The 24,271-nt window shown below is 28.6% G+C and overlaps 1 protein-coding gene across 2 annotated transcripts in view; it reads right to left on the bottom strand.

The window, feature by feature from the left end:
• Window positions 1-24,271, bottom strand: part of LOC142329033 (inositol polyphosphate-4-phosphatase type I A) — a 125,305-nt gene that overhangs the window by 12,775 nt on the left and 88,259 nt on the right. For both annotated transcript variants that reach the window (XM_075373288.1, XM_075373289.1), the window contains 9 exons: window positions 22,921-23,085; window positions 19,805-20,016; window positions 15,296-15,456; window positions 14,292-14,475; window positions 12,957-13,047; window positions 11,727-11,840; window positions 9,237-9,880; window positions 7,865-8,054; window positions 5,361-5,594 (listed from right to left, as the gene is read on the bottom strand). In XM_075373288.1, the coding sequence (XP_075229403.1) occupies window positions 5,361-5,594; window positions 7,865-8,054; window positions 9,237-9,880; window positions 11,727-11,840; window positions 12,957-13,047; window positions 14,292-14,475; window positions 15,296-15,456; window positions 19,805-20,016; window positions 22,921-23,085 (1,995 nt within the window). The remainder of the gene's footprint in view (window positions 1-5,360; window positions 5,595-7,864; window positions 8,055-9,236; window positions 9,881-11,726; window positions 11,841-12,956; window positions 13,048-14,291; window positions 14,476-15,295; window positions 15,457-19,804; window positions 20,017-22,920; window positions 23,086-24,271) is intronic.

The following is a 24,271-nucleotide window of genomic DNA, read 5'->3' as shown; positions in this document are numbered from 1 at the left end:
ATGATGAAATTGTGCACATGGTTTCTTCATTCTCATGCACGTCTTCCACTAGCATTGAAATTCAAGCTTTCACTATGGTGACTACAGCAAAATATTATTGACAACAATATTTTATTATTTTTAGCTACAATATTGCTGTAGCAATATTTTACATGACCATTGGCTTCGGCTACATGTTTGATACAATCACTGTCACTAACATCTTCAAACTGATAGTTTGAGGATGGGTTATAGTTATCCCAGTATAGTTATGGTTTCTCTTAGCGAAGATTGAGAAAAGAAGTTTAGATTATTTGGAACATGAAGAGAATAGAAGATATGAGACTCTCTAAGAGGATGAAAATGATACAAATGAAAGGAAGGCGACCAAGAGGAAGACTACATATGAGAGGAAAAGACTACTTAATGTAGTCTTTTATATGAAAAAAAGAAGTGTTTTTGGGAGATGGTGGTGGTGGTAAAGGAGAAGGAGCAGTGTTGGAGTGAAGATTGTGAGGCTTGATTGATAACTGATTAGTAATGATTTTGTTATATGAGAGTAAATAAGTGATTCTTATAGTATTTTTCATGCTGATTTCAAATATGCAATCAGAATTCTTCTATCAGGCTTAGTCTTTTTGTAACTACCACTCTTATTTTCAGGTAGTATCATGCATGAACTCCATAAGCATAGCATTTTGTGAACGCAAATACATTCACAAATATCCCCTCTGCCATGTGGCCAGTGCCATACAGCCAAGAGCTTCCAATTCCAGTATCACCAAAACATAGAACTTAAATGAAGATGAAAATGTCAAATCTTGTGCTGATATATCAGACAATGAAGAGATTCAAAATTTTTAGAAAATAGATATACTGAACCCCATTTAATTAATCAGAATTAAGTGATCTTGTTCGGGATTTAAATTTATCAAAGAATCAAGCAGAAATACTGGCATCAAGACTGAAAGAATGGCATTTTTACAATCCAACACTAAAATAAGTGCCTTCCATGACAGACAGTCAGAATTTGAACATTTCTTCTCTCAGTATGAAAACTTAGTATACTGTAATGATGTGGACTATTTACTGGAAGCTTTGGGATATATGCATCCTGACAAAAGGCGACTTTTTATTGATTCGTCAAAGCTGTTTGAAAGCTGGTCTACTTTACATTGGAAATAAATACCCATCAATACCATTAACATACGCTGTTGACATGAAGGAGTCTTATGAAAATATGAAACTTGTATTGAGCAGGATTCAGTATGGGAAATATTTACGGCATATTTGTGGAGATCTGGAAGTAATAGTGCTTTTATTTGGACTGCAACTTGGATACATTAAGTTCCTGTTGCTTTTTGTGTGAGTGGGACAGCAGGGATAGGAAAAACCATTACATAAAAGAGAAGTGGCCAAAGAGAGAGGTACTGACTATAGGAGAGAAGAAAGTTGTTAGTCAGGCATTAGTAAACCCAGCAAAAGTTTATCTTCCACCACTACACATTAAGCTAGGTTTATTAAAAAAATTTGTTAAAGCAATGGATTGCAATGGTGCAAGGGTTTAGTTTCTAGAAAACAAATTCCCTAATATAAGTGATGCTAAAATAAAGGAAGGTATATTTGTTGGAACACAAATAAGAAAACTAATGAGTGATCCGGCGTTTGAAGAATGTTTGAATGACTTTGAGGTTGCTGCAAGGAAATCATTTCAAAATGTGGTAAACAACTTCCTTGTAAACCAAAAGGCCAGAATCTACAGATTCTGATACTACAGATTGTAAGTGAACTCCTTCAAAACTACAAAAAACTTGGGTGTAACATGTCATTCAAAAACAATTTCTTATATTCACATTTGGATTTTTTCCCTAAGAATCTCAGCGCCTATCAGCGATGAACATGGAGAACGCTGTCACAAAGAGATATCTACAGCGGAAACACAATACCACGGGAAATGGAACCAAAAATGTTTGTTGACTACTGTTGGAATATAAAGCGGGATCTACCTACAGCAAATTACAGCAGAAAATCCAAAAGAAATAGATATTAGGTAAGTACAAAATGCATATAATGTATTGTCATATTACGTTCACTATACATTTTTTGTTTCAAAAGAAATTTCAGTTATAAAAAAACTGAGCCTGATAGAAAAAAATCTATTAACATATATGAAATCAGCATAAAAAATACTATAAGAATCAGCCATTTACTCTCAATTAACAACAAAAAATTTAATTTTGTTGACCAGAGTAACCAGCCCTCAGTGACCTGAAACAGGAATTGAATGTGCAAGAATATATGCATATATTCTTGCAGATATACGCATTGCATATATTCACTGAATATATGCATATATTCAGTGGAGGACACGCATCAGAATGAAGAAATTATGTGTATCTTTTCCATGGGCTAGTTCAATATATGAAAGTAATGTTCAAATTTTAAAAAGTACTGGTGCTTTAACTAATATTACAAATAATATTATGAGATTATTTACAGAAACTTAATTATTATTACAGACACATATGGAGTTTAAGTTGATATAATTTAATTTCTGAAACAATCTCCACCATAATTTTCTGAACACTTTTCTAATCTTTGTAAACTTTTGAATGTTCATTTTCAATTCACAATTGTTGGCTGGCTGTATCTTGTAGACCTTGGCTTTCAAATATCCCCAAAAGAAAAAAAATCTGCTGCTAAAAAATCTGGTGACCAGGCAAGCCAGTGATATCACCATAGCTGAGGAACATTCTTTTTAACATGAACACAATTTCAGCAGGTATGTGAAGGGTAGCTCTATTTTTTGAAATCAAAGTGCACATTTTTCATCTGATAAAATGAAATCCAGAAATTGGTTCAATAAAAAAATCTTTCAGCATTTCGCAGTAGTATTCACTATTGATGGTTACAGGAACACCATTATCTGTTTAAAAAATAAAGATCTAATAATCTGATACAAAGTTACTGCAAACTACACAGTCATTTTTCTGCTGTGTACTGGCTTTTGGTAATACTTGAGGGAATTAAAACCAATCAGATGAAAACGAGCATGAGACATTACAATGTAATAAGTACGCTGCGATTTCTATTCATCAATGCTAAACATTTTTTGTACTCACTCACTCACTCAACTTGTGAATAAGCTGCAAATATTCACAGCAAAGTGATGAACACTTTGAGAAGATATGCAAAGTGCCATGGTGTGGCATCAAGCTGATCATTTTAATTAAGTTTTGGGTGATGGTAAGTTGACATGGTTTACATTTTTAGGATTGATACCAAGGCGACAAACAAACATTCTGGTACAAACCAACATTCCATGTTGAATAATTCTAAACAACGCACAATTGGAAATTACTATAATTTTGGTGCTCAGCAATACTGGTGATTAGCTGTTTATGCCCTGCCTTTATATATATATAATGTATTATCTTATTAATATTTTTAATGCACATAATATCTTTTGTAGTTTACTGAAGTAAAACTTTTTGATTTATCTATCACATTTTTTTTCAGTGTAAGTATTTATCTTTACTAATTCCTATATCTACTGATGATAAGAGTAAAAACTGAAATGCACATCCAACTTTACATTTTTACTTTTTGCCAAAAATCTTTTAGTATTTTCTTTAGTTATATGGCTATTTCAATCATTCATTGTAGATCCTTATTGTAATAACAAATATTTAAATATTTATGCATTATCTTAGAGAAAATCAATCACTAAATAATTATTTTTAATAACCATAACAAACACAAACACACATAAACTTAGAACATTTAAAAAATTATTCTTCAAACAAGAAGAACTTATTATAATACATTCAATAAAACAACAGATCAATGAAATATGACTGCAAACATTAACTGTAACAGATAAGTTTAAAACTAAACCGTTTAAAAAATGAAACAGATAGAGCATTCCAAGTGGCATTTGTTCATTATTTATTTGTTCTTTTCTCTTTCCAAAGGACTTTATCTGAATTTAACAAAGTTTTAGAAATATTTTTGTTTGAAATAAAATGATCATTAATCTCAAGTAACAGCAATCAAGTAACACATAAATCAAGATTGAATCTACTTCATTATAAGAGAGAGAAAGAAAATAACAATAAAAAAATAAGATAAAATTATTACTAACAGAAAAGAATAGCTAATGTGAAAAAAATACATTAAAAGGTAGGGTTTCTTGAAATATTAGTTTGATAAAAAATAAACCATGAAAAAATAATAATGTTAATTAAATTATAATATTACAGAATATATGAGAGTAATATTTTTCTTACTGATACTTTCATCAAGTACCTTGATGAAAGTATCAGTAAGAAAAAGAAAAATCAAATGTAATCTTATTTGTTATTTCATATTTTAACCCTAAAAAGTATAATTATTAACATTCTATTAAGTTAAAATTATATGAATAATTTGTTGATATATATTATCAACATTACCTCTAGGGCCACTTTTGAGGTTTCTTATCACCAATGCTATATTCTCAAGGGAGACTTTTTTAAAATTAAAACTTAATGATCTACTTTCAAATTATAGGGAAACTTTTCTTAAGAGAGCTTTTCAGGGCTAATTATGCATTCCTTCATCAGTGAAGTTACAGCACTGATATTAATAGCACCTATCTGTTTTAGCACATTTCGGAAAAGCTCCTTTATAATATTTTTTTTTTTTTTTGTCTTCAGTCATCTGACTGGTTTGATGCAGCTCTCCAAGATTCCCTATCTAGTGCTAGTCGTTTCATTTCAGTATACCCTCTACATCCTACATCCCTAACAATTTGATTTACATATCCCAAACGTGGCCTGCCTACACAATTTTCTTCTTCTACCTGTCCTTCCAATATTAAAGCGACTATTCCAGGATGCCTTAGTATGTGGCCTATAAGTCTGTCTCTTCTTTTAACTATATAATATAGTCAAATAATATATTTAATCTACATTGTGTTTATTCATTTGTTACATTTTTTTTGTTAAATTTTGCTTGTTTATGAATTTAATATTCAAATGTACTTCAATATTTGACAGGGAGGTCAAAATCACAAAGAAAAATATTCTAAATATGGAATACACATGAATTCTTTATAATCTATTTAAAATAGATATTTTAACCATTAACGAATTACATAGTTAAGAATATACTAAAAATTTTTACAACCTCTAAGAAAACAACATGAAATTAATTGCAAGGACAATGAAAATTTCTATAGCTTATTTTATAGTTTTTTTAACTGCTACAAAGCAGCAGTTAAAAAAACTTAATGTTATATCATAAATATAACTGCAAAGTTGAGTAATGGACTTCAGTCATTTATTTATTCTCAGAATTATCTGTAGGATTTACTGTAATATCTATAAACAAATACAAACCGCTTGGGAAAAGCAAACGTGTCTTCTATAACGAACATTACAAGCTCTTTGAGCAGCCCGCCGATCCTCTTGTACTCTGAACACACTGTGAGTTAATCTAGCAGTCTTAAGGAGTCCGTCCATTGCTTGTCGTAATTTTCTCATACTTGGCCTCAATTCTTGTGTCCAATCAGTCATTGTTGCAAAATCTAGTCCTTCGGTAAACTTATTCCTTACAACTGTTGCACAATCAACCTGTCAAAGAATTAAAGAATAAATAACTAAACTTACAACTTTTCCAAGTCTAAAGATAGAAAGTAAGGGATGATAATTTAAAAAAAAGATAAATAAATAAAACAATGAGGAAAAAATTGTGATTCAATACTTTTATATAACATATTCATAAAAATCTGTTACAACTTGAGAAATCAGCCAGCTGAATAATGCTATTTTCAATTCCTAAACTTCTTTGAACCATCTACCCTACTAAAGGGCATTTGTATGTGTGTCTGTCTGTATGTGCGTCCCCCTTAGCTTAGCACCAGAATGTACCGATCACTAGTGGAAAATCCAGATTCGTTAGTATGTCTCGTGGTGGTCAGGTGTATACTTGTTATATTATTATTATCGATAGATATGACCTTCTTGAACACACACACACACACACACATATATATATATATATATATATATATACTGATGGTCCTGCAGTTTCAGATGTTAGTTCTATTTACTATTTTTAATCTTATTATTTATTCACTACTTTTGAACAAGCAATTCAAACATTTAGAGTGAAAATGCAGTATTATTCAAACATATTGTGTCTTTTTCTGTAAAACAGAAAATACCTTTTTCTGTAAAAATGTAGTATAAGAAAGTTTACTTATTTACCAATATTTAAATATGAAAATGTATTTCCCATGGGATTTGGTTATATCTTATTCTAAGCTAATGTTTAATTAACAAAATTCAAACAAAAAATTCAACTTATAAAGAAGAACATAAAAAAAACTAAAGCTAAAGCATAGCCAATTAAAGTGTTAAACTCAGTAAAACCCAGTAAAAAACTAAAACATTTCTATATTTAAAATATTCTTTAAACATCTTAAAAAGTAAAAATAAGAAAAGAAGTTTCCTAAGTTTATTGGTTATTAAGAATGTAGTCAGCTATCACTAATCTTTTCAATAAAAAAGAAGGCAATAACTTTTCACAGACAATTCTACTTACAACTATCACTTAGAAAAATGTATCAGGTCTACAAAAAAGAATATCAGAGTTTTAATTTGTTGCAATACCTCTTGGATGAGATGTAAAGTGTTGATTTAAGGCTAGAATCAAAGAACAAAAATAACAGTTTTAGTTGTGCATGGTTATTAATTGCTTCCCTATCTTATGGCTTGAAAGTACCACTAGCAAAGATTATACTCCTGAACAGAAAACCTGTGTTTTACTGTTTGCTAAATGTGAATCTGTAGTTACAGTTCAATGTGTGTTCCGTAGAAAGTTTAATTAACAATAACATTCATCGATGGCATAATCACTTTGAAACAACCAGATGTTTATGTAAAGAGAAGTATACAGAACTGAAGGTGTTTGAAGAAATTTTAATGTGTCAGGGAGTCTTTTTTGTGTGATCCTAAAAAAATTTGCTAGGAAGACTGGGAGTGAACTAGCAATGCCAGTGACAACGGTGTGAAATGTTTTAAGGAAACTCTTATACACGTGCCCACATGGTTTACAGGTGTTAACAGGTTTTGAATCCAAATGACTACAATGTGCATGCCAACTTTTCAATCAAAATGTTGTAGCATGAACTTTCTTTATTGAATTGTGTTTAGTGATGAGTCAAGATTTCAACTTAAGGAAAAGTTAACATACATAATGTCCATATCTGGGAGGGGTCAGAAAATTTCCATGAACTCTAATAATTTGAAATGGACTTCCTAAAATTAAATATTTCCTGAGCAATATCCTGACAGCAAGTTTACAGGCTGTTATTTTTCACTGAAGCAAGTGTAACAGTTTTGGTCTTTTGGATATGCTACATACTTTCCTCAACTGTAACGTGGACTAGATAATTTAATTTGGGAACAAGATGATAATACAACTGTACTAGATTGGTTGAATGATGTTTTCCCCAACTGCTAGAATCGGTTGTCATGGACCTGATAGCAAAGCTTGTTTGCAGTTGCCTCCATTCACCCCATCTGATTCCATTTGATTTTTTCTTTGGGGTTTTATAAAGAATCTTGTAAACGTGCACAACCTACTGATCTAACCAATTTGAAGTACATGATTGGAGTAGTTGTTGCTTCTAATATTTCAGACATGCTGGTAACGGTATGGGACGAACTCTCCTATCAGATAGATGGGTGCTGTGAGATGACATTTGAACACTTGTAGGGAAAAACTGTAAAAGTTACTGTTTCATTTTATTTGTGATTTAATTTTTAACCAGAATAAAGGGACTAATTATGTCTGAAAGCAGAGGGTCATCTTTAGTTTAGACAATTAATATTATTACCGCTTTATTTATAGCATCGTCACTGTTTGTACGAGTAGCACTGGCACGAGGTTGAGTAACAATAGCAGTTACAGCTGTGGAGCTGGTAGGTTGAATGGTTACTACTTCATGTTGCTGCTGTAGTTGTTGGCAATTAGATGATAATTCACTTCTAAAACTTCTTGACCTTCCTATACTTCTTTCAGAAGATCTGATGTAACAAAAAAATACAATACGTGACATTACTTACAGTACTTAGAACAAAACAACTAAATTAAACCTTAAAACTAAAAATTTTAAAAATTCATCTAATTACAATAGTAATAACGGATAGAAAAAGAAAATAACTAATATCTAAGTGCTTACATGAACCCTCTCCCTCCAAAAAATGACACATACTGTTAATTTTTTAGTAAGTTCAATCTGAACACTGATTTGTTAACATTTACTTCTGGTACTACCTTTTTTATAATTCAAATTTTGGGTAATTTCAAATGAAATCAACTGGACTTATTTTTTTCTGATAATGTAAACAATTTTATCCATGTTGCTACAGTCAGTGGCAACATTGATTTTCCTATTCATTTTATAATGTAATAACTCACACGTAATCAAAGATAATACAACATGACAACTTACAGACAACAATACAGTGTATAAATTACTGGCATGGCCATGAATGAAACATTTTCACCAACCTTAAGGAGAGAAATTTTCCAGTTTTGCATCTGCTGAATTTAATAGTTTCATCAATTTACTTGGATTGAAAGCCATAAAATATTAACATTGTAATATTAAAAACTGGAATTAACTTATTTCATATAGAGTTACTTATTATAGAATTTCTTTGATATAAGAAAAAATGTACTGCTTTCAAATTGTAACTAAAAAACCTAGGACAGGATTATCTCCCATCAATACCACTATATTTTCATTAAAAAATTCTACATTAAAATATTTTTCATTACAGCTTCGCAAAGATAAACATTAAAAAGGTTTCCATCACCATGTTAGAAAGGTTTCTGGTTTATGAAAGGCTTATACGTTATGAAATGATTAGTACTAATTTTTTCTGGTTTCACAGTATTTCACTTTACTGAGAGGCATTTATTAAAAAGGTTTATTTAAGATACAAATTAAAGTTTAGTATAATTAAAACGTCCTGAGTATAACAGTTTAACTGCACATCTCATAATTGTACAATTCCCAGAACATCTTAATATGCTGTAACATTCTAATAAATTTAATGGCACGAAATAAGATTAACAAACTGACAGCAGAGGCAGTTTGCTTTAACAGGTAAGTCAAGTTAAATAACAGCAGATACAGTCTTCTTACAAAAATATTAATGATATAGAAGTCGGTTATGTATAAAATTTATATAATTAATTACCTTAATCTTACAGCAGGAGAGCCACAACGACCACATAAAAATTTAACTTTGCTGACTAGGCACATTACACTGGCTTCAATATTTAATTGAGTTAAATCCCATGGTTCTGGTTCATCAGTTGGTTTATAATAATTAGCTGATGGAGAACTGCACATCGCATGTGTATCTAAAAATTTTCTACCTATCTCACAATCAAAACCATTTGACATTGTTGAGTAACCGTTATTTGGTTGTGGATGGTCCTCTTCTTGTTCTTCATCTGTTTGAGCATTCTTTTCATCAGCTAAATTAGAATTTTCATCAATAGAATTTTTTTCAATACTTTTCTCATCATCTTCTGCATCCGGAAATATAACAAATTGTTTCTCACTATCGTCATTTTTATGTTTAATATTTGCTGAAGGAACATTCCAGAATCCTTTTAAACAACGAGGACTATCTGGAGTAACCAATTCATCAACATCGGGTGACTTTAATTCATTAAAACTAAGCTGTTGTGTAATACGACGGAACGGTGATAATGTTAAACTTTCTTCTCCACTACTTCCACCTGTCTCTTCTGATAAAGAGACTTTATGTTCTTCAACAAATGATAAAGCTTCTTCTACTAGGCCTGGGTCCCATAAACTTAATAGAATACGAGTCTAAAACAATATAAAATATAAAGATAAAAAATTTGTAATTATATTTAAAAAAAATATGAACACAAACAATTAAAAATGATCACAAAACTACAAACTTACTATTTATTCATAATTATGATAATATTAAGTATGCATTACATCACATAAACCAGTTCTGAAAATAAATTGTTATGGCAAATTGATTAATGATGTAAAAACTAATGACATTTATCTAATATATTGTTAATGAAAATCGTAAAGTGCCAATTTTAATATGTTAAAAAATTATATATTTGTAAGAAAACACAACTCAATCAAGATACTTTCTTAATGAAAGTATAACATAAAGTGGCAATGAAAGATAAAATCAAATGTATATGGCTGCAATTTGGTTCCAGTAAAGAATAATTCCTTTCATACAGCTCCAAATAACTTAGTCATGAAGTCTTTAGTATCATTATGAAGTCTCTTAGTCTGATTTCAAGTATACAGTAATTGATTCTTATATTAACAGCATATATTGCAGCCACCCACCCAAATGAAAAATGGATCTAATGTACTCTAACTTCAGAATGTTTCCTCTAGTTTCTCTGCATGCCTTTTTTTTTAGTTAGATAGTTCTTGAGTGTGTGTATGTGCGTTTTCATCAAACATGACTTGCCCACTCTCTTCCCAAACCTCATATTTCAAGATGAAATTTTCTGAAAATATTCTATAAACATCTACATCACAGTTAATTAGCAAACTGAAGTAAAAGGTAATGAAAAATGATTAGTTTATACCTCTATTGTAAATAAAATGTATAATTCTTGTTTTGATACCTTCAAAATATTTGTGACAAAAAAACAACACATCCATTTAATTCCAAATCATTAGAAACACTATAGTAATTTGTAATGTTTTTGTACATGACGTTACTGGTTAAATTACTACCGTTTTAATTATGATTAAACAAATTTATTTAATACAATCGCTAAAGAGACAAAATAATGCTTCAGCTGGTTTTGTGACCTTCTTTAGTGAATGGGTTGATGTTATTCAACAAAAAGAAACAATTCATTGCACTAAGATATATATTAATAAACATGACAATAAATATCTTAAACATTTAAAAAATCTGGGTAGAAATGTAATATTTAAAACTAAAAAAACAATTATATAAAAATAAATGTTCAGGAAGTATATAAAATGAATTTCTACCACTAAGAAATGTTCATCAATGGATAGGAAATAACTTTAAAATAAGATACAGTGAACTAAATGAAAGATAAACAATCATCTGACAACAATTTTATTAATGCAAATCAGAAACTCAATAATATTGTCCACTTAATATTCTAGACATGTACAGAAAAGGACCACAAATTATACATGAGTATATATACTTATTGAATGTGAAGTATAATTACACAGAACAATACAGATGACAAATGAATACAAAACAAATGATTACACAAAAATCAAATTTAAAACATTACAAATAAATTTATGTCATAAATCAAGAAAACTAAATTGCAATAATGTAAAATAATTGACACTGGTTTGTCTTAATAAATCTTAATAAAGAGGAAAAAAAACAATAGTTATTTATGAACAACAGTTTCTTCTATTCAACCACTGTAACAAAAGAAATTATTTAAGATTTTAACAAATATATTTTAATAGTTAAAATAATAATTTAAATGTACGATAATAAATAATTATTTAAATTTACTGTCTAATGTTTGAAACTGAACTTATAAATTAAATTAAAAAAAATAAATGCAGAAAGATAGAGCTTCTATCAGTTAAGTACATTTGAGTTGAGTACATTAAAAATGAACTATGATTATTAATAAACTGAAACTGCAATAATGAGATTATTTACCTTAGAAATCATATCTTCACAAATTGGAAGCATACCAGCTGTTTGTTTCTCTTTTGCTAATTTCATTAATGCTCTCATTGCATCAACAACTTCTCTACGCAATTGTTTAATTGCCTAAATAAAAAATTACATAATTAGAAATTCTTACTAGATTAAAAAAAAAAATTAAATCACTTAAAATGAAAAATAACAGAAAAAGCATTATAATATTTATCAAACTACTTAGTAACAGCAGTGATCGTAATAGAAAATAGATGTCTTAGTAATCAGTTATGAAAATATTTTCAGGTAATATTTAAAAATACAGAATTATTTTAAAAATCTGACCATATCTGATTTCTCACTTAACAAAATTATACACTTATTTATTATTTAATTCCTTGGTTAAAAAAAAAATAATATTACACATATGATGCTTCCTAGTAATAAAATAATTTAAAAAAAGTGAAATCAACTAATCTTTTCAGTTCTTTAAATTTCAGTTTTTTGAAACTGCTGTCTAATTAAGAATTGATTGATCCTTTAATTTAATGCCGATCTTTGTGGTGGAGTGGTAGCGTCTCGACCTTTCATCTGGAGGTCTCAGGTTCGAATCCCGGTCAGGCATGGCATTTTTCATACATTACAAAATTCCATTTCCATATCCCACCCACAAGTTTCAAGATTCTGTGGTGATATGATCAAGCAAAAAGAAAAAATTGCCAATCTTAAAATAAAAACCAATTATAAGGGTATTTTTTGTTAAGTCTGTACAATTCTTTTTTAACTTATTTTATCTAAAATGTGGATAGATCTACAAAAAAAATAATCAAACTCTTTACGAACAAAAAATGTTTCTAAGAAATTAAGTTAAGAAACCTTACGTCTATCATTATGCTACAATAATCCACTATTAAGCAATGATGGTGATAGAGAAAAAATCTAATCATTGACATAGATAATTTATTTTTTTGTTTAAATTATCTCCTACTTTAGTTACATGGAAAAACATTATAACAGGACTTCCTTAGGAAGTTTCCTCTGTTGATCATCAAATTGATTTGTTTAGTGAAGAGAAACTCTTCAATCCACATAAACAGAAAGAAGTAAATACAAAACTAAAAACAAGTTTTGGAATTAATTGAGAATCTCCTCTTTTAACAAAATTTGGTGAAATATAAAAATAACGCACATACACATATGGTGCTAAAATAAAAATTAAAAAATTAAGTTAAAATTTATTTTATTTACCTGAATAGCATCACTGGCCATAGTAATTTTGTTAATACCAGGCCCAGTATTAGCTCCTTTAATAGGAGACTCTTTTAATTGCTGAAGCAATCTGTAAAGAAAAAATTATTTACTGTGATATTCAATATACCAACAAATGTCCAATTTTAATGGAGTGAAAAATAAATAAATGTTTTATTCTGATCAGTACATAAATATATATATATTAAATAATACAAAAATCATATAGATTAATCAGGAATTCTCGATGATTAAAAAAAGAAACTATCCGCCATTTGCCTGAATGGATCAAGCAAAACTGTGATAAAACTTGAGATCAGTGGAACAAAGTAAAATAAAAAATTAATTACAAACGAATCTATGTGAATGGCATTTATGGCCAAAATTACAAATGCCACTATTTTGTTTGCAGATTAAATAAGAAATGCGTATGATAAGTTGAATATTTCATTGCTAAAGTTTGACCTTTTTTTTTTCTAAAACTTATTCGTTGAATAACTTGAATAAAGTATTAATACCCAAGACAGGCTGTCAAGATAAAAGTTTTTACATTTATTTAAAGAATAACGGCTGGTTACTTACATTCAATAAGTCACACTGCACTCTATGAATGCAGTACATTATTTAAAAAAAAAAAAAAATGGAACATAAGTCAAGCCCATGTAATATGATGCACGTACATGGAATTGTAAGATTTCCACTGTCCCTACCAATGCTGCATATTATATATAATATTTGGTCTGAAAAGTTTAAGATGAGATGTCTCGATTTTTTATGATTTTATTAATGGTGCTACATATCTAGTGCCAAAACTCACATTACCTGTCATATAACACCATCACACATTTAAAATATCAGGATTCCCATTGGTCTCTACTTACCCGCCAGGCGGTGAAAAAACTTTTTTTGTCAATCTTCAGACCAATTTTTTGTCTAACATTTTTTTTCAACATCATGATACTACTGTAAAAAGCAGTTGCATTGATTACAACAAGATTTATTTCAATCAGATTAATAGGAAAAAAAGTTATGTACAATCAAACATAAAAAAATATATACCGGTCAAATATACAACCTCCTTTTTTGAAGCTGGTTAAAAATTGGTAATATTACATTTTATTACAATCAATATTACAAAGAAGTATTACTTTGTAGTGGAAAGAGATTCTGAAATGACTTTTCTTTCATCAATTAGGAGCTAGATCTATCATCTAATTATTTTTAGTGAAAAAGAGCAATTTGCCATATTGTCTTTATTCAACCCAGTTATTCAATTGTATTTTTAAGTAAGAGATTGTTTTCATTATTTAAAATAAAATAGATTTTTGGACTTACTTAATTAGGCCACCATTTTTTGATTTATGTGAATGTGCAGTAAATGCTCCGACAGTAATTATATCATAAAAATCACATTTTTTAAGTGTATCATTTTGTACCCACATTCGTTGTAAATGAAGATTAATCGGTGCAAATTCTAATGAACGATCATTTTTCCTAGAACTTGGTTTAAATAAGCTTCCTGAAAAAAAACCACTAATTAAATGACAAAATTATGTTATAATTATTATTAGAATTATTGAAAAAATTATTTAAAAATCAAAAGCTAATCTGAAATGCTTAAATCATCCTATGGCGAGTTTAAATCAAATGAAACTAAAATTGAGGGCATTGTACTCAATTTTTAGCCAAATTCTGTTTACACTTTAGATTAATAATGTAATAATTGTAATTACTAATCTATAAATCATTCGTATAATTCTGACTAATAAGCAGACAATATTTCTGTTACATATAAAAATAAAAAATATAACAATTACAAAATAAATTCCAATATAAAAGTTACATATACCAAGTGAAACTAAACAAAAATCATTTCTCAGTTAATATTAAGATGAAATATAAAGATTCCATAATAAGAATATGATTGAAGCCAATGAAGAGAAAATTTTGTTTATGGCTGAGGGGGCCATAAATAATAATTTATAGCTGAGGGGGGCGTTTCATTTAACAGGTTGCTGAGTCAGTGACAGAGATAGTGTAGCTGTCTTACAATGTATTTAACTACCTTGAATTTGGAATTTTTCACACACTACAAATTCATTTCTCATCTTGACATAAAATTAAAAAAAAAACAACTTTTCTACTACTACTTAAAGGAATGAATAAATAATTAAGAGAATACACAATTAATCTTTTTATCATATGTAAATCCAGGAAAATCACTTAACTACAAATATTTAAAATAACTATAAGTAAACAATTTTAAATTAGGAACAAACAATTGAATTTAAATATGTGATAAAACACATGAAATAAAATACAAAAAAAAACAGGCATACCTCTATGAGCACTTAGATTTTCTTTAGCTTGTGAATATAAATGAAGCAAGAATAAATGTCTATCCAATAATTCAACTTGCCTAGTGTGCCATGGTTCTACAAGTTCTCCCATACCTGCCACTTCTTGTAAAAGCTCTTTTTCTTCCTGAATCCATAAACCTCTGTGAAAAAAGGGAAAAAATAAAACATTAAAAACAGAGAGTAATATATCTAAAAAAACATATAAAGTATGTACAATATTCATACCCACAATCAGTTAAAATTCAATTTTCCCTGGATGTAGATTTAAATTCTTAACAACTTGTTAATAAGTGGGAAATTCTGACTTTATAGTGATAATCAACCATTAAATAATTGCTATTCAATTTTGTTAGATTCATTTTTATATCTGTATTGAGAATAATGGGATTTAAGTACGCAAAACCAAGACTGAATTTATATTTTCAGTGTTGATGAAAAAATAATAAGGATACTGCTGTCATTCATGAATAATTCCATGTGAGATTTCTTAATTCTCCATTACCAACCCGTCAGCAGTTGCAAAAGCTACATAAAATTTGAAAATACTAACGGCATTAGAGATGCACCACAAACAAGTACGTCTAGATCTAATTGAATCTTAGTAGGTGGAAAACTAATACTTTGATCCCTGCAAAATATGTTCCAAATTCCAAATATTTTAGTTTTCTGACTTCAATATTTTAAAAGATATTATATATATATATATAATCACACTATGTATTATCATATATCAAAATCAAGGTTTAAGCTTCCATGTCGACTTTTGTGTAATATGTAGAAACAAACTGTCAACAGAATGTTACTAGATTCAACAAATCTAAATAAGTTTGGTTAAGTTAAACCATTTCTTTAGTTTTTATTTAAAAAAAATTTGAACTGAATACTTGATTTTATTTGAGCATAATCATCAACCAAAATAATGATGAATCTATACATTATGTACTTGCTACATATATGGAAGTAGGGCGTAAAATTCCAGGCCTGGATAAGAAAACAACATTTTTCTGGGGATATTTGATTTATTTTTCAATGTAGTCACCATTAAGGTCTATATACTAAGTCCAGTGTTCTACCAGTTTGGTACGTTGATTTATTCAATTCCTTAAAATAACCATCTACGATGGCAATAGCTTCACTGATGGTCAAAAATATCTCCCCTCAAAACCATTTTTAGGTTAGTCAGTGGGAGCCAGATCAGGTGAATATTGAGGGTGCTGGAGCAATTTGAACTGTAATTCGTTGATTTTTGCCAATACAATGACTGAAGTGTGAGCTGGAGGCATTGTCTTGATGGAAAAGCACTTTTTTTTTGCCAAATACAGTTGTTTTTCCTTAATTTCATTGCTGAGATGCTGCAATAGGGTTGCATAATATTTAACATTTATTTTTAATTCTTTTTAATCAACGACAATTATTGAAAATTAATGATATAATCATGAAAATTATATTTAATGTAACTATAATAGATCCTAAATGAATATTGTATAAGTAAAATGAAAGTGAATTTGATACAAAGAAAAAAAACATGTTTATACATATATTTAACACTGCAGTATATTAGAAGGTTGTATAATTATTTTTATAAGATAAAAAATGAATGATATATATAGGATGAAAAAAGAAATCACAATAAATTTAGCCAACAGCAAGAGGCAGTGAAGAGTAAACAATAATAATATTAATAAATGTACACTTCTCAAAGTAAAAAGAATTTGAATTTTTTTTGCGCAGTATAATGAAAAAGTCATAAAAACCGTTTAATGTATTGTCAGTTAGTAAAATACTGCAGGAAAATAATAAGCATAAAACTATTCGCAAAGGGAAGTGTTTTTTTATTATTTATTTTATTAGAGATCAGAGTTTTTTTTTTAAAAAACCATTTTGGGACATTAGTAAAAAGGAACCAGTACCTTAAAAGCTGGCTAAGTATTGTATACTTTCCCAGCTATGCTGTTCATTTTATCTATAAAGAAGTAAAATTTCTTAAAAAAAAGAATTATTATTTAAAAATTGAAAAAATAAAGCAGTATAACTTTTATGAAAGTAATGAAAAAAATTGCTTCTACACATGCCAAAACTATTTTAATTTTAATAGCTCTTTAAGTGATGAAGAAAAATACATTTTTTTCAATAATTAAAATGAAAAGTTAGAGACAAAAAAAACACAATATATATTTTTTAGAGCGGGGAATAAATTTTAAGGAAGGTTTTCTAAAAATATTCATATACAGGTTAATTTTAAGTGCTTCAGTAAAATGTTTTCTCTAAATCTAACAGCTCCTTCAATAATGGCTAAAATAATAAAAAGAAAATTTTCAAAAAACTTTTCTGAATTTTAGGTTTAGTCTATAATTAAAAAAAAATTAGACATTTTTTTGATAACTCTACATTTGAAATGTGAACTCAAACAAATTTTGAAAAATTTTAAATTGAAAGGAGAAAAACAAAAAAAAAATTAAATTTTAAGAGGTGGAGATTGATTTTTTGAAAATATTTTTCTTGATTTTTATTATAAGAATTGTAGGTGCCAAATTTACTTTAAAAAGATTTTCTCTAAAATGCCTCTGAAGAAAATTGAAATTGTTTTTTTCACAATATCACGCATCCTTAACAAATTCTGAAAAAGAATTAATATAATCAATGCTCCATAAATTTGAAGAAAATCAATTTGATCAATCCTGAGATATAAGGTCAAAAGGAGTGCAACACACATACATATGATTTTTTGGTCTACGTGAGCTAATTGGACACTAAAACATAAAGATTTACAAAGAACCAGTTAACCCATTTTTGACATGATTACTATACTTTCCTTTTAATACAGCAATGCTATCTATGTTCACCAGGAAATTAAAATTTATGAAAAGAAAATACCATTTTTTTAAAAATAATTTTGGATGATGGTTTCCTCTTCATAAAAATTTTCTTCTTTAAACACTTAGAATAACTTATAAATTTAGAAACAACAACATAATTCTAAATCTTTTGCAGGAAACATGTGGAATTTTGACCAAGTTGTTTACCTAGTATTAAATCAGTTTACCAAACTGAAAAAATAATCCTGATGACATTACCATATTGTCATAATTCACACTGTCAACATTATTAGCTGTCAACATACATTCATTGATTCCTAATAATTCATTGTTTTGAACCAATACGTAAATATACAGTTCATATAAACAGTATAAACCATGAGCTATTTATTCATTCTTTAAGAATAAATTACTTTCCAATGTACTAAAATGTAAAAGCTTGGAATACAGATTACATCGTTTCCTAAATAAACATAGCAATGGAGAGAGATTTCCAAAATTCAAAATCAATGTTATTTCAAAATCAGTTCCAAGAGATCAAATTCTGAAATCAAAGTACTTTTATGTCCTACAATCAAATAATGAGCAATCTAAAAACAAAAAAAAAGTGTTAACTCAAAACAGAAGCTTTATAAAACAACAAAGTAATAAAATTAAGAATGTATGCATTCAAAACATTTCTTCATCAACCCTTTTTATTTATTATTATTATTTCCCAAGCTGTGAGAAGAGAGAATAAATAATAATACTGTTTCCAAAAGAAAAGGATGGTTTGATTTGTTTTGTTAGAATATATTACTTCCAGTCTTTCTTATGGTTTTGATGCATACTAGTATATGTATATTAGATAACATACATACAAGTATATTAGATACAAGTGGCATTTAACTAATTTGGTTTATCTGAGAGTAATAATGTTTGTTATATAGTCAATCCGTGTGAACAGAATGAATGTCACTTGAATGGCTAAATATCACTTGCATTTAGTAGGCTTGGCATGCTGATATGAAACTGTATATTTGGCTCAGTGAAGCAGTAGGGAAACAATTTAATTCTCATTTTTTCTAATAAGTTGGCATGGGAAGGTTGAATGAGAACTATGACATTTTCAGGAGTACTAGTGTCTCATGTCAGATTGTCTACAACTGTTTGATTATGTCACTTTATACACATACATTATTATTTTTTAACTTTACTGTTTGCTACATAACTGTGTAGTGTATATTTTTTTTCAATGAAATAATAATGAATAATATTTGTAGTTATCATAGTTCTTATTTGTGTTAAAACTAATTTCAAACAGTTAACTTTTATCTTCCCTCCATTAATAGAATTAATCATTTCAGTAGTTCTTAATTTATGACATAAAGTAAATTAGCCTCCTTGTTTAAGTTGACTATAAATAGCAATAAAATATATATAACATTTATAAAAAAAGAAATAAGGTAATATATCTAAGACAGTACATAATCTAACAATATCTCTTAATTTTTCTATATTATATCTTTTACAAAGTGCAAGGAATTTGATATCTCAGTACCAAATTTACTTCTACCAACTGATGTGGGTTTTTCTTTAAATCTAACAATTTGCAAGTTTTTTATAACTAGAGCTAAGAACACTAGTTCACATATAAAATTTAATCCAAATTAAATTAAAAATAGGAACTTACAAAAGTTGTTGTGGAAACTGAAAACAAAGATAACTTTCAGCCATGATTTCATGAACACTAATATCACCTCCAAGACCAGAATGAAATCTGTAAGTCTGAACACAAGCATTTGCAAAAAGAAGTCTCAGCTGACCTTGATGTGGTAATTTTAATTTAGTGCCGAGACGAGGCGGTAAAGATTGAGATCTTCGATGACAGTAAGTCTTAACAGCCTAAAAAATGGATTAGAATATATTTTATTTAACAATACAATATACACTGGTCTATTAATGTTAAAATAATGTCACTTCAGTAGTTCAGTCTGTATAGCAGCTGATTGGTGTGCTAAAAACCTGATTTTGATTTCTAGTTTGGGCTATAATCGTTTTATCAGTCACAATTTCATCTTGTTATTTTTTTTAAAGCAACATTCTTAAATGGTTGATTTCTGTGTAAGCAAAAACTTCTGCAGTAACCGTGTTACTGGATAAGTTTAAAATGTATGCAGTTATTAAATCCATATATGTATATATGGATTTTTAATTAAATTAATCATTTTAAAGTCAAGTAGAGACTGCTTGTATTTATCACATTGTTTTTATTTAAAATTTCTTAGCATTACCCCTTCCTAATATACCTTATACCAAAATATTATACCCATATATGTAACATAATTTTGATCGGCTAATTATCAGTGTCTTTATGTAATCTTTTTGTCCCCTAAATTTTGTTAGTGGAATATCAGTCAATCCTGGTTGAATTCTCTGAAGAGGAACATATTTTTAACAAATTTTATAAATATTAAAAAATTACAATTACTCAGCTTATATCATTAAAATTTACTTTGAGGCAACATATATATTGAAATAAAGGAAAAGAGTACACTATTACTCACAAATCCAAGATTTCCTCTATAACGATTTTCCAAGCCAAAAATTAGTAAAGTAGAGCCAGATTCAAAATCACTTCATTCTCCTGATTACAAGGCAAGATAAACACTGAAGATGAACATTCATTCTTCAATGTTTATTCCATCCCCCTGTAATATTATATACTTATAATGAAAAATACATGTATGAACACACTCGTGAAATGCCTCTTTGGATATTACCTTGAACTTGGCATGTAATCTCATCTATAGTTGAAAAACATTACCTTGAGTGTCCTTTTAAGTTGGGAAATAAGGAAAAGTTACAGGGAGCTATGTCTGGAAAATAGGATGGTTGCGACATCATGATGATGTTATGTTTTGCCAAGAACTGTTGGATAAATAAAGCAGTGTATGCCAGTGCATTTTCAGATGCAAAATTGACTAATTGTATCTCCAAAGTTCAAGTCACTTTTTCTGGACTGCCTCATGCAAACTGCGTGAGGTAGTATTCCTTGTTGATTGTATGGCCTTTTGAAAGGAATTTGTAACGAACAATTCCATTGTAGTTAAAGGAAACGGTTAGAAGGACCTTTACATTAAGACCAGATTTGATGTGCTTTTTTTGGTCTTGGCTCCTCAGAAAATTTCCAATGAGACAAGTGAGTCTTCGTCTTGACGTCGTAGCCATATACCTGCATTTCATCATCAGTTATGACACATCACAGCCAGTCAGGTCATCAGCAACGTCAGCAAGCATTTGTTTGGCAATGATAATTCGATGCTGTTTTTGTTGAAAATTTAGCAGTTTTGAAACAAGCTTTCCTGCCACCCATTTCATGTTCAAAACTTTAGTACAAATCACTTTGTATAAGCTGTATGAAATTTCCATTTCTTCACCAACATCTCTAATGGTGATTCTGTGATTAGCATGCAATGTCTCTTTAATATTTTCTACATTTTTATCAGAGATTGATATGCTAGGATGCCCAGGAAGTTGCATCATCTTCAATGTCTTCTAGACCTTCCTGAAAGTGTTTGTACCAATTTGTGGTTGTGACATAGCATTGTTGCTAAAAGCCTTCTTTAACATTTTAAATGCTTCTGTACACTTAATTCTGTTTTAACAAAAAAATTTCAGGCAAATTCACTGATCCAACATTTCACCACACAAAAATACCAGGAATGTTTTTTTCTTGCTTTTTCACTGCGAAACACAAACTAAGCATTGCAACTCGCTGAGAATTAACACGTATGTGACTGATATGATAGTGCTACCAATATACAAAAAATAGATAAACTCAACTGACATGATACAGAGTGCGCAATTAAAAAATTCTTGTTACTTTTTAATCAGACCTCATATATCAAAATAAAAATTAATATAAAAATACAAATAACTTAACTCACCTAAGTAAATATTTTAATCACCTGTTGCTATAAAGTAAAAATCTACTGATTTTACCTATATAAATGATTTATTTAAATAAAATTTTTATAACATGAAAACATACAAAAATATAAATATTAAAAAAAAACATCAAATGTGTTGTTACTCATATTTATATGAGGTGGATATTATATTTAGTATTATATTATTTTAATCATACTTTTATGTTTGTTTTTATAAACCAACCATAAATAATTTAGAAGGTAAAATGGACATGTTAAAAATAATATTAATGAATTAAAAAAAACAAAAAAAACAATGAACATAAATAAGTTAATGAATTCACAAGAAAATTGTAAGGAAGATATCTTGTTTAATTTAGCAGAGAATATAATATATTTCAGTGATTACAAAAAGTGATAATCTATAATTTAAATTATATATAAATCTTTTATAAAGTAACAAAACTAAAAAAGTTAAAAACTTTTATTCTGCAGAATCAAATAGTGTAATTTTTACAAATGCAATAATTTTTAAGAAAGAAATGATGATGAAGGTATTAGAGAAAATGTGCTCAATTAAGTAAATGTCATCATTAAGGTAAGAATGTCTTCCTTAATTTTTACTACTTAGGTTAATTTATTAATCTGTAAAATATTAAAATAAAAACAGCAGTGATATTTATAATAAAATATTTAATAATATGTATATCTAAATAAAAGTAAAGAAAAGCTTCATTCCTCTCCAGTACTCCTTTCCAACTGAACATTCAACATTCACAGTATATTTGCAATTTTATTCTTAAGACCAGAACACAAAATAATTCCTAAAACTAAACATAAAATTAACTAAAACTTTACTGATGACTGTTATACTAACAGAAGCGAAATCTTTAGAATCATTTTGAGGTTGTGTCCGACAAGGTGTTGATTCAGTGCTAGGGTTGTTAGTATCTTCTCTTTCCAATGACCAAACAGTTAAGCTCAGAAATCCAACAGTCGATCCTGAACTAGATTTAAGTGGAATACGAATTCTTTCAGATTCCTAAAAATAAGTTAAACAAGTTTAGTTTTAAGTAGTTTACGTGACAATTATTGCTAAACTAAAGTTCATAAGAATACTACTGACAACTATCTTGATCCAAACTAAATCAATGCATGTTCTTACTTGTATACTTAAATTTTTTAACTCAATTTAAATGGGTGTAAACTAAAATAACATAAATGAAAGAAAACATAAACTTTCTTTATTAAACATAAATAAAGAATATATTGTTATCCTGCATAAACATAACATAATTAACCTAAAACTAAATAATAGCACTAAAGTAACAATAGTTAATAATAATAAAATGTCACATACAGTAATAAAACAGGAAAAGTAAATCAATTTAAAAACGATGGATATCAGTTAGATATTGCCCGAGACAATATCTTAGACTATAATAATATGCTGAAGATACCACTTTGGGGAATAATTATTGAATTCCTGGACTGTATTTGAGACTTTATGTAATATTTTCAAAGGAGAAACTAATACTGTGTCAGAAGTAGCTTAACTGACATAATAAAAAAATTAAAAAAAGTCTACTGAGAAATAAGAAAAGTTAATATAACTTAGTAACACAAAGACATATAGGCCTGGTAACAAACTAAGGGTTACAGATGAGAATGTGCAAAAAAGAAATGGTAACAAAGACAAGTTGTCTTAAACTCAAAATTTAAGTATTATAAAAAATATATTTAAAGATTGGACAGATCTCAAATGAAAAGATACAAAAATAGGAAAAACGTTAATAACATTTTCATATGGTAGCGAGATCAAAAAATCTGAAGAAAACAGAAAAACTTCTGAGAACAACAGAATAAAAGACACTGCTGTATAGATACAGGCCACTCATCTGCACAGGTAAAATGTTACAAATGCTATAAAAATGTTCCTTGATTGACATCTGATCTCACTTTTCAGTAGTCCCCTAATGACTACACAAAACTATGAAATGACTGTGAAGTCATTTAAATTATATGCATTTCTGATGTACCTTGAACATTCCTGAAAAGTGATTTTCTTTCCAGAAATTAGTTAAGCACTACTAACAAGTTTTTTTGATATCAAAAATATAGACCCTTCAGTTTTAATTTATGTGAAGTTACAAAGGGTAAACCTGAAGCGTGCTAACAGAGCAATATGACCAATTTGCTGATAGCAGCCAAAGTCTGTATAATTCTTA

This window comes from Lycorma delicatula, chromosome 8 (assembly GCF_047948215.1).
Source record: "Lycorma delicatula isolate Av1 chromosome 8, ASM4794821v1, whole genome shotgun sequence".
NCBI lineage: Eukaryota > Metazoa > Arthropoda > Insecta > Hemiptera > Fulgoridae > Lycorma > Lycorma delicatula.
Note: the sequence above shows the minus strand (reverse complement) of the source record. Positions and strands in the feature narration are given on the sequence as shown.